Source organism: Ranitomeya variabilis, chromosome 6, assembly GCF_051348905.1.
Source record: "Ranitomeya variabilis isolate aRanVar5 chromosome 6, aRanVar5.hap1, whole genome shotgun sequence".
Taxonomy (NCBI): Eukaryota; Metazoa; Chordata; class Amphibia; order Anura; family Dendrobatidae; genus Ranitomeya; species Ranitomeya variabilis.
The window spans coordinates 195,678,639-195,691,277 of NC_135237.1; the positions used below are offsets into that span (position 1 = coordinate 195,678,639).

A 12,639-nucleotide genomic window follows, 5' to 3' on the forward strand; every position below is an offset into this window, starting at 1 on the left:
TATATATATATATATATATATATATATATATATATATATATATAGACTGTATATATGTTTTCACAAATATTTGAGCCCATCGATCCATTATATGTCCATTTTGCAAGCCGGCGAGAAAATCTCGCCATATGGGTGTCATACGGATGTCACACAGATGCTTACATGCGAGAAAATCGCACCTCGCACACGGATGACATATGGATCACTGTTCAGGGAACATTTCTGCGATTCTCGTCCATGTAAAACGGACCAATTTTTTATACGCTGTGTGTGTCTCCAGCCTAAAGGAGATCCCCCACCATTAAACATAATGGTATTTTACTTACTGATCAGAAGGGGTCTGATTGTCAGGATCTTGCAAAAGAACAGGGCAGCAACATTTTTTTCCCCTCCACAGCAGCACTGCCATCTATCTGCAGTGTAGGGAAGTGCAACACAGCCTTATGTATGTGAACGGAGCAGCTCCCTGTACAGCAGTGCCACTTTGACAGTAAAAATGATGAAGGAGAATTGACCCCATAACTGAGCGTATTTACACCATTGTATAATAATTGGGAATATCCCTTTAAAAAAAAAAACCTAATATCTGCAGATTATTTTACCATTTTTTTGCCCTACGGTTGGATTTTCTTTTTTCAATTTTTGCAATGTTGTTTCCACCAATCTCTCCCATCGGGAAACAATGTACAGTCTGAGTTATGTCAACGCTGCAGTTTTTTTTACTTGGAACCAGAGGTGACTCCAGGTCACCAATAAGCTGCAACCTTAGAAGGAAGAGAGACTTTTCAATGACTGTCCAATAATACGGAAAATCTGATGGTTCTGGGCCTGTCCGATACCTTTTAGGCTGCATTCATTTATATCTTCAGCTTTAAAGCTGAAGTCTTAAACAGGTTAAGTTTTACTTTTATTCTTCGTCCACATACAGTGGGGCAAAAAAGTATTTAGTCAGTCAGCAATAGTGCAAGTTCCACCACTTAAAAAGATGAGAGGCGTCTGTAATTTACATCATAGGTAGACCTCAACTATGGGAGACAATCTGAGAAAAAAAAATCCAGAAAATCACATTGTCTGTTTTTTTATCATTTTATTTGCGTATTATGGTGGAAAATAAGTATTTGGTCAGAAACAAAATTTCATCTCAATACTTTGTAATATATCCTTTGTTGGCAATGACAGAGGTCAAACGTTTTCTGTAAGTCTTCACAAGGTTGCCACACACTGTTGTTGGTATGTTGGCCCATTCCTCCATGCAGATCTCCTCTAGAGCAGTGATGTTTTTGGCTTTTCGCTTGGCAACACGGACTTTCAACTCCCTCCAAAGGTTTTCTATAGGGTTGAGATCTGGAGACTGGCTAGGCCTCTCCAGGACCTTGAAATGCTTCTTACGAAGCCACTCCTTCGTTGCCCTGGTGGTGTGCTTTGGATCATTGTCATGTTGAAAGACCCAGCCACATTTCATCTTCAATGCCCTTGCTGATGGAAGGAGGTTTGCACTCAAAATCTCACGATACATGGCCCCATTCATTCTTTCATGTACCCGGATCAGTCGTCCTGGCCCCTTTGCAGAGAAACAGCCCCAAAGCATGATGTTTCCACCACCATGCTTTACAGTAGGTATGGTGTTTGATGGATGCAACTCAGTATTCTTTTTCCTCCAAACACGACAAGTTGTGTTTCTACCAAACAGTTCCAGTTTGGTTTCATCAGACCATAGGACATTCTCCCAAAACTCCTCTGGATCATCCAAATGCTCTCTAGCAAACTTCAGACGGGCCCGGACATGTACTGGCTTAAGCAGTGGGACACGTCTGGCACTGCATGATCTGAGTCCATGGTGGCGTAGTGTGTTACTTATGGTAGGCCTTGTTACATTGGTCCCAGCTCTCTGCAGTTCATTCACTAGGTCCCCCCGCGTGGTTCTGGGATTTTTGCTCACCGTTCTTGTGATGATTCTGACCCCACGGGGTGGGATTTTGCGTGGAGCCCCAGATCGAGGGAGATTATCAGTGGTCTTGAATGTCTTCCATTTTCTAATTATTGCTCCCACTGTTGATTTCTTCACTCCAAGCTGGTTGGCTATTGCAGATTCAGTATTCCCAGCCTGGTGCAGGGCTACAATTTTGTTTCTGGTGTCCTTTGACAGCTCTTTGGTCTTCACCATAGTGGAGTTTGGAGTCAGACTGTTTGAGGGTGTGCACAGGTGTCTTTTTATACTGATAACAAGTTTAAACAGGAGCCATTACTACAGGTAATGAGTGGAGGAAAGAGGAGACTCTTAAAGAAGAAGTTACAGGTCTGTGAGAGCCAGAAATCTTGATTGTTTGTTTCTGACCAAATACTTATTTTCCACCAGAATATGCAAATAAAATGATAAAAAAACAGACAATGTGATTTTCTGGATTTTTTTTTCTCAGTTTGTCTCCCATAGTTGAGGTCTACCTATGATGTAAATTACAGACGCCTCTCATCTTTTTAAGTGGTGGAACTTGCACTATTGCTGACTGACTAAATACTTTTTTGCCCCACTGTATGTAGCAAATATTTTATATGTACCTGCCTGAAATTGGCTGGGCAAGGAGTTCGGCGAGCTGGAAAGCCCCCAAGGCAAATGTTAGGATTTGTTTCAGCTTTGTATTAGTATGCATTGGGGTAGTGTGGTGCCACCTGCAGGTCATTTTTCCTTACTGCAATTTTATGAAAATGAATGTTTAAAATGTATTTTGTGATAACATCTTGGATGTGTGGTTTGTTTGGCTATTTTCATGCAGAAGGGGACAAGTTTACCTTTCAAATTGTGTATCATTTGTGTGTGTGGGTGCAGTATGAACAGAGATACAAAGTAATCACTGAAAAAGAGTGTTTTGAAATAATATAGAAGGATAAATTTGATAATGACAAATAGATGCAGGGGTAAACCATCATGATTGTTTATAAGATCCGATATTATTTGTGCTCCTATAAACTTAAATAAGCGAGTCCCACCTTAAATACAGAAACGAATAGTGAATGCTGTGTTTTCTTTTCACACGGACACTCGTTCCATGCAAAAAAAACTGTTATCTGAAAAGCCTGATAGAATAATATTGGTCAGTGTTGTTAAGCGTACTATCCGACTTTAAAGCTGACAGCACATGTCCATACAATACTGAACGAGCCCTAAAATACAGACTTAACATATTGGCCAATGCATTATGAGCTAACTGTTCTTGTTCATCGTTTAACAAGCCAGGAATAAGAATTATTAGTTCAAAATGCGTTGACCGGTATGTGGAATCAGCATTATAAAGGTATGTGCTTTTTAATACAATCGTAAAAGTTACGAATAGATGTATAGTCAATATTCATTTCCCATACTATTTCCCTAAATTATATATTCCTACATATTAGGAAACAGCAAAACCGAGTTGTGGCAACTGTCATTTTTTTTATATAATGTGTCGGTCTTCTACAGGTACCTTATGATGTTATGAGGGTTCACACACGGCATATCTGTTACAGAACACTCTGCAACTGAAATCTGTTCTCTTATCTAATGAGACTGTTTCTATACTATGAGTATGGATTTTTACAAACCCCATAAAGTTATACAGAACACTCGCAGGAATTTCTGTAACAAATCTGCCATTTTGAAACATTCATTTAAAACAATATAGTCAATGGATATCATGAAGCGCTGTTAAAGGGAATCTGTGACCCCATTTTTCGCCTATAAGTAAGCCCCAATGCTTCCTAAAAGACAAGAAAAAGAGGTTAGATTATACTCACCCAGGGGCGGTCCCGGTGCGGTCCGGTCTGCTGAGCGTCGCGGTCCGGGTCCAGCGCCTCCCATCTTTATGTGATGACGTCCTCTTCTTTTCTTCCTGTCGCGGCTCCCGCGCAGGCATATTTTATCTGCCCTGTTGACGGCAGAGCAAAGTACTGCAGTGCGCAGGCGCCGGGAAAGGTCAGAGAGGCCCGATGCCTGCGCACTGCAGTACTTTGCTCTGCCCTCAATAGGGCAGATAAAGTAAGTCTGCGCAGGAGCCGCGACAGGAAGCAAAGAAGAGGACGTCATCGCATGAAGAAGTGAGGCGCTGGACTCGGACCGCAACACCCATCGGACCGGACCGCACAGGACCGCCCCTGGGTGAGTATAATCTTACTTGTTTTTCTTATCTTTCAGGTTACATTGTGGGCTTATCTACAGCATAACAGAATGCTGTAGATAAGCCCCTGATGATGGTGGCCGCAGCAGCTTATAGGCGAAAAATGGGGTGACAGATTCCCTTTAAGCATGTTTTACCTTGTTCACATCAGAATCGGAAGTACCTTTAGAGGTCTGTATTACTGGCTCTGTAATATTTGGCAGAAAAACTAATGCAGCCTCCCGTTAAAATGATGGAAAACCACTAGGAAACCAAGAGATCCCGATACAATTTAGTAGGGTATGTTGGACACTGTTGGTGTTCATCGTTTGGTAGGCAAATCTTACAGAGCTTTAGTACAACACTTTGTCCCACCTTCCCTGTAACATAATGTAACTCAACCCACAGGAGCACAGCCATATTAACAATGATGAAACATACAAAGAGAAGGACTCTTCTTGTACTCATTACTCCATGAATGTATACATAGTTGTATTATATACAAGAAAATATGATAATGTGAAGTATTTGGACAGTATGAAATGGTACATAGCTGTGTGCATAGCCTGCATATAAAATGTTTCCAGTAAAATACCATCATTCAGGACAGATGTATCTTCGTTCATATGGACATATTCCTGGATGATTTCAGGATCTCACATGTTGCTTTTTTTCTCATCTAATTAGCTATCCTCTGTATGATTTACTGAAGTCATATTAATGGGTGATTGATTACAAACATATGTTATCACCTACCCAAAGAATGGAGGATAGCCTGTTGGTCTTTTAGTGTACTACTGCTGGGACCATCAGAGATCCCAAAATCGTGGTTTTAGTCCCGGCGGTCATCCTGTGGATAGTGCATAACTTTTTTTTAAATAACTCGTTAAGGCTATGTTCACACTGGAATCGGAGATTCTGTTTGAAGCCTTTATTGACAGTCCTAGAAGATATGGCAGGAGTAATAATGTAGCATGCAGCATTATTCTTCCTGCCAAAACAAAGGGAAGTACTATAGAAGTCCATACTAATTCCACAGTAATTCTACAGGGTTCATCGGGTGCTAGGGGTATCCATCATGCAAATGATCTCACAATGCTTTGAAATTTCTTTTTAATATCACGACACAAATGTATAGGGAGATTTACGGTAAGTGTTTAAAATGACTGTCTTCTGTTAAAGTCTACTTCTGTATAGATACATTCGACTTACTACTAGTGATATTATTGTTGAGACACTACTACATCTTTGAATCGTCTTCTGCATACCTGTACATCTTACAATGCTACACAAAAATCATGTTTGTGACTCTGTTGGAGAGATTTACAATAGTATTGCATGATGTATAGATTTTCAACTTAGTAAAAATGGCGATAAATACCTCCAAACTTACAGCATGAATTCGGTACATGGCATAATAAATTTGGCATAACTCATTAGACATTTTATATATGTTTTGGCTTATGGCACCTAATGTCAATATTTTATACCAATAACCTCTCTTATTTCCTTTCAGTCATACACCTGTTTTCCTTTTTTTAAAAAAAAACTGTTGGGGCAAGTGTAAAATTGCATGAAACGTTAACATTTTAGCATATTGCCATTGTAATTTTGGTACATTTCATCTACTTAATCTCTGGCTATGATTCATAGTTTAAAATATAAAATATAGCTACCTGCTTTATTTAAAATTCTCTTTAAGCAGGCATCAATTATACATCATGTCTTTATTTTAGCAGAGCTCCATACTACCAATTACCATCATACTGTAACTTTAGTCTCTAACACAGTATTTCCCAAACTTCGTCCTCACAGCCCCCCAACAGATCACGTCTTCAGGATTTCCTTAGTATTGCCCAGGTGAGAGAACATGAGGCAATTTCTGATGACTTGATAAGAATTCCATCACCTGTGCAATACTACGGAAATCCTGAAAACATGATGTGTTGGGGGCTGTGAGGACTGGAGTTTGGGAAACACTGCTCTAACATAATAGTACTGAAAACAACATCAAAATATACTCTAATTTTTATTACCATAGATTCTTATATATTTTATGAGAGCATAATTAATATAAACAAATCTATACTCAATTCCGTACTAGATTCAAATTAAAATTTACTGAAATAAAACACTTTTGGACGACTTTACTATCTTTGCAATCAAGACAAGATAGTCCGGTAGTAGATATGGGATTTAATATTCCGATGGGGCACCACACCCTCTGACATACATTGTTTTTGATCTTTTTTTAACAGCATACCAATGTTAATAAATTGCTTTATTTCTGTTTATTTCAATCATAAAGGAGTGGTAGCTTATTTTACAATACACAACATGGTTTTGTAGCTTGTTTAGTGTGATAGTATTGAAATTTATGGTCAGTAACTTTATACCTAGAAAATGCATAAAACTACAAAAAAAACACATTTCATTTTATAAACTACACTTCAACAGGCAAAAAACAAACAAAATAAGAAAATAATGAGAGGTTACGATGCTGACCCCAAAATATGTCAAAGCTTGAATATACCCTCCAGTGACCTACTGAACGACTGCCAGCTGCAAACACCCGAACATGACTGTATTCCTCTTTCTGAAATTATCCAGCACTTTAGGCACTCTCTTTACAAGCAGGTTTCCTTACTGATGTCCCAAACAAGACTAACGACTTCCAAAATAATATTCTATGAGAACTGATCCACAACATTCCTTATTCCTAGGTTTAGCAGTAAATATAGCAATCATCTTATGTATTTCCACAGGAGTACCGTACTTTGTTTCTCTGTAGTTCATTTCATTCCACTTTCTTATCTGTCCTGTGTCGTTTCACAACTTCCTTAAACTACCCTGTGCATTTTGTTCCCCATTTCTCCATTAGTAATCATATTAATGTGTTTTGCATTAAGAACACAGTACAGTAATATAGATAATATAAACTGGATTATAACAAATTACATGAAAAGGAATTCAGGGTTATGATCATCTATCGATTCTTATACAAAATGCTAAACCGCTTGTTATGGGTTAGAACTGCCCACAAGTTTTAGCTGCATAGTAAGCAAATAAATGTTGTGAGATTATAAATGTTATTTTATATTATATTTATGTGGTTGAAAATAATTGTAACTAACATTACTCCTAAAATATATCAACAATTGCCTATCTTGGAAAAAGCTTTATTGGAGAAAAGTTCCCATTGTGCATATTCTCCTGTTCACACATTTATCGGAAGATTAGTAAAAACAAGAGAAACTTTTATCGGCATCGCTCGATAGATCAATGCTTGAAATAATTAGATTATTGTTAGGTTTTACTGGGAAAAAAAAACACTAACTACATTTACTTACAGTGTAATGTAATAATTTATGGCGAGAGAAACAATATGCAAATCAAAATTACAATATAACCCTAGGACTCATCTCATTATTTCCATCTACGCAGAAACTTCATTCACGTGAACTGAACATTCATTCAATTAAATTCAGAATTCTAAGTCTAAATACAAAGTTTTAAGACACATTTACTACCCCATCCTTCTGTAATGTCAGCTTGTAATAATGTGTTGCTTGTTTGGTAGGTAAAATAACGTGTACATGAAGTGTATGAAATAATCACTCTAAGGTTAATTTACCTAATATGTATAGAAGCAAATGACATGCCAGGTGCCTATGTGCAAAATACCAGAACTGATCTGTGTGACAATGAATGTTTTATTCGGGATTTTGTTTGATTTTACTGTAAACGTAAAATGTTAGCATTTGTGTACACTATGCTCATGAGCTGAACTAATATGAGACTAAATTGACTGACAAATTGGGCCGAATAATAGGATAAAGTGAAAAAAAGAGAAGTATAAAACTTAACTTTCTTTAAATAATACACACAGTATATATCCTATACAGTATCAGTATACAGTGTCCCATATGTAAGTTAGTGTACTAAGTTACACTGTAATCTCACTAATGTAATATATTCTGTAAAAACTATATATATATATGTATATATGTTCTCCCCATGTTTGTGTGGGTTTCCTCCCGCATTCCAAAGACATACTGATAGGGAAGTTAGATTGTGAGCCCCATCAGGGACGGCGATGATAGTGTCTGTAAAGCGCTGCGGAATATGTTGGTGTATAAAGAGACTATTATATATATATATATATATATATATATATATATATATATATATATACTGAGCCATGTATATAATATATACATATATATATTTGTGTGGTATAGTCTCTATGTTGTCTGTGTGGTTACTTATACTTGTACCAAACTCCCAGGCTGTCTGACTCCGTTCCGCTGTACACAGTGCACACTTGCTCATCCTACTTGTTGAATAGAAGAGTAAAACTGTATTGGAAAAAATTCTTTGCGTCAATATTTTAATATATGTGGTAATATATTTTTAATTTACACACTATATATAGAGTATATGTATATTGTGTCATTGTGTGTGAGTATGGAAGGAGGGATAGATTGCATCAATAGGCAGGCAGCTACAGAGCAGTAAAGATGCTGTACAGCAAACATTGTAGTTCATGATGAAGTGCTGAGTGTACATGTATTATATATATGTGTATATATGGTGTCTGCACCCGGGACCACGTCCCTGCACTTCTCGCCTCCGCACTGCCATGAACTTGGCAGTGAGTTGTGCACTTTCCGCACGGTCCAGGGCAGGTGTATGCCCGTGCACTACACACACCTGACTCCCGGCTGCGCAGTGGACAAGGCGCGGGCACTGTGGCACCTGGCGCGGGCACCGTGGCACCTGGCGCGGACGCCGCATTACCTGCTCTGCCGTGGGTTGGCTGTAGACAGCTCTCCCAGTCCCCTGCAGCTGCTCCATGTGCTGCTCGGAGCGGCGCCGCAGGATGAAGCTCGGGTCTCAGTCCCACCCCTCTCCACTCCACTTCCTCATTCCAGTGTAGCATGACAGCAGCCTGGTGTGTCGCCTGGCATGTCCTGCACTGATGTGCCGTGCCGGTGGCCGCCACTTCCATTAATAGGCGAGCTGCCAGGCTTAGCGGAGACTGATGCTGCGCTCGACAGCGGAGAACACTCCTCCCCGCGGAGAGCGCTGGACACTGGGGACGTGCCTCACCTCGGGCATTTACCTCACCTCGGGCAGTTACCTCACCTCGGGCAGTTGCCTCACCTCGGGCAGGTACCTCACCTCGGGCAGTTACCTCACCTCGGGCAGTTACCTCACCTCGGGCAGTTACCTCACCTCGGGCATTTACCTCACCTCGGGCAGTTACCTCACCTCGGGCAGTTGCCTCACCTCGGGCAGTTGCCTCACCTCGGGCAGGTACCTCACCTCGGGCAGTTGCCTCACCTCGGGCAGTTGCCTCACCTCGGGCAGTTGCCTCACCTCGGGCAGTTGCCTCACCTCGGGCAGTTGCCTCACCTCGGGCAGTTGCCTCACCTCGGGCAGTTGCCTCACCTCGGGCAGTTGCCTCACCTCGGGCAGTTGCCTCACCTCGGGCAGTTGCCTCACCTCGGGCAGTTGCCTCACCTCGGGCAGTTGCCTCACCTCGGGCAGTTGCCTCACCTCGGGCAGTTACCTCACCTCGGGCAGTTACCTCACGGGCTGCGGGCACGTCAGGCAGTGGGAACCCCACACTACGTGACATGTCACTGCTGCACTGTGTGAGGAGACTATGCACTGAGAACGCACGAAGACATTGCCTCAGGTACATGGCAGAAACTTTGTACCAAGTCTGAATGGACTGAGCCCTGAGTAAAGCAGAACTTAATGGCGACTGAAGCCCATATTTCTGTTCAGATTTAAATGTAAAAAAAAAGTAACAGAGACTGTAACCAAAGCACAAATAAGATGTTGAACTTGGCGCAAAGTGCCTCACGTTCCTCATGGCTGCCATGCTTGCGTTCTCACACCACAATCGATTGTCGCCACCAGATTTGGACATACGCTGCGGGACACATCGGGTGCGCCCATCATTTCACACTTTCATTTCTTTATGGGAGAGTATTCTTGTAGGAGCTACAACGTCTTTACGGCTGATACAAACTGAAGTGATGGAGGGTTATAAAGCGGCTCAGCCAACCTGATGGACAGCCCATGGTCCTGATTTCACCAGAGACCTCAGGTCACCCCCTGCAAGGCCACGCAGGAGCACTGGTATAGATCCTTTACTAAAAAGTGCATGTAAAAAGTGTTGTTCCTTCCAGCCTGCATTGGCTCCTACGTCCTCACCAGAGGTGGACACAGAAGATGGCCCTGATGCAAGAACATTACATAGACCCTTTGTGGTTCAGTAGCTCATCATAAAGCCCCCTCTAATGCACATATATCAAACTCTGCCCCACGGGCCAAATCTAGCCTGCAGGGTGAGTATATATGGCCCGCAACACCAGGCGGGTTCTCTCAGAATATTTGGCCCTCAATGCCAGGTGGGTCCCCCTCCAGGCATCGCACTTTCAATTATATCTGCTTCCTAGATGCCGATACAGTTGAAAGCAATGATGAAGGAGGGAATGTCAGCTGATTCTCACTGTCCAATCATTCCCCTTCTGCTCTGATGTCTCAGTGCGGGAGGTGCAATGACGTCATTACAAGACGCCCACTGTACTGAGATGTGCAGAGGATCTTAAGACACCATGAAAAGAATGGAGCAGCAGGGGAATGGTCAGAAGTGAGTATTTGTTTTAACCCCTTCATGACCTTTGGATTTCGCATTTTCTTTTTTTGCTCCCCTCTACTCAGAGTCATAACTTTTAAAAATTTTTTAGTCATGTCAGTAAGGGGTTTTACAATACATGAGAAGTTTTGTATAAATTTCAGATAATAGTTTGCAAACCCCAAAAAGCGTTGTAATGCTTTTAGATTTTCTGGGACGTTCCATTCCAGGACTGCTCGGACCTTATCAGGATCTATGCAGAAACCTGCAGCTGACACTAGGAAACCTAAGAACTGAACCTCCTGTATGGCGAATACACACTTCTCCAACTTGGCATACAGTTTATTATCCTGTAGAACCTGTAACACTTGCTAAATGGAAGACCACAGTACATAAAGAGCATCTAACTCCAGAGGATGTGCCACACTTGTGACAGTACTCCCCCTTCTACAAGGGGCCACAGGACCTTGGGGCCGGTTTTACCTGGAAGGGCAAAATGAAAGGACCGTATCAACCTAAAGGCATTAACCTCAGATGCCACCACCCATATCCTCTCCTCAGGACCATACCCCTTCCAATGTACCAGGTACTGAACAGAACAGCGAACCTTATGGGAATCAACAATTTTCGCTACCTGAAATTCTAAATTGCCATCAATAATAACCGGTGGGGGACAAAACACCTGCAGAACAATGGAAGAAACTAGGTTTAGAACTACATATTGCAAAGACACATATCACCTACCTGGGAATTAAGATAGGCAGGCTCACAGCACAACTATATTCACAAAATTACGCACCTCTCATCGAAAAAATGCTAGAAGAACTTCGGAGAGGGCAGATATTTACCGCTATCTCTTCTGGGAAGATGCCATTTAATTAAAATGATCAGCTTTTCCAGACTACTATACCCACTACAGATGTTACCACTGATACTCAAACACCTAGATATAAACAAAATAAATAGAGCTTTTACCCACTTTATATGGGCGGGTAAAAGGCCCAGAATCGCATTGGGAAAACTGTTTCTAACTAGGAGTGAAGGTGGGATCAATTTTCCGAATGTCAGAGCCTACAACATAGCAAGTCTTTTTAGACATGTGATAGATTGACTACTGGAGACTAACTGGTACTCTAATACCCAATTGGAAAGACAGATGGCGGTGCCGTGGGATTTAAATGCCCTCTTACATACAAAACAGGCCAAACTCCCGCAAAATGTAACATCCTCCCCATTACTTCGGGATACGATCGTATGCTGGAAGATAGTAAGGAAGGCATTCAGCCTTCCCTTCCAGATCTCGAAACGTATGCCACCATTTGGTCACCCGGAAATTCCCCAGAGAACAGAAATCAAAAGAGTGATAGGAACACAGGCGATCACATGAAGAAAGCAGGGGCTATTATGCATACAGAAGTTAAATGATGGTTGAGCCCACAAGAAATCATGGACAAATTCCATATAGAAAGCAGACACTTCCTACAGGTCACGCAGGTCCATTCTTTTTGCTTATCTAGACTTCGTAGGCTGTTTAATGAAATGGAACTACATATTCTAGATAATAGAGTGGGTATGAACACTCAGAATGCGAGCATATCCTCAATATACAACACTGTGAGGGTGCGTGTCCACTGTCCCGATTTATGGCACTTTGGACAGAGCGAAAATACAGCTCCACCCAAAGCGCCGCCCCCTTCTGATCGCACGGTGATTCATGATGTGTTCATTGCAAACATCCGGAATCTCCGCACCCTATGCATAGGGCCCTGTGATTTACCTTGTGGAGACGGAGGGTCGCTGCAAGTTAAACAGACATGCTTCATTCTAAAAAGACGCGCCACATGTCCGTAAACGCAGGGC

At 41.5% G+C, this 12,639-nt stretch overlaps 1 protein-coding gene across 10 annotated transcripts in view; it reads right to left on the bottom strand.

Annotated features, from left to right (window-relative positions):
- Positions 1 to 9,424, bottom strand: part of IKZF1 (IKAROS family zinc finger 1) — a 203,279-nt gene extending 193,855 nt beyond the window's left edge. For 6 of the 10 annotated variants that reach the window (XM_077269371.1, XM_077269369.1, XM_077269368.1 and 3 more), the window contains exon 1: positions 8,928 to 9,269. In XM_077269371.1, coding sequence (XP_077125486.1) covers positions 8,928 to 9,138 — 211 coding nt within the window. In that variant the 5' untranslated portion in view covers positions 9,139 to 9,269. Of the gene's footprint in view, positions 1 to 8,927 lie in introns of all 10 variants that reach the window. The other 4 variants (XM_077269374.1, XM_077269372.1, XM_077269375.1 and 1 more) reach the window with 4 other exon arrangements.
- Between the last annotated feature and the right edge of the window lie 3,215 nt (positions 9,425 to 12,639).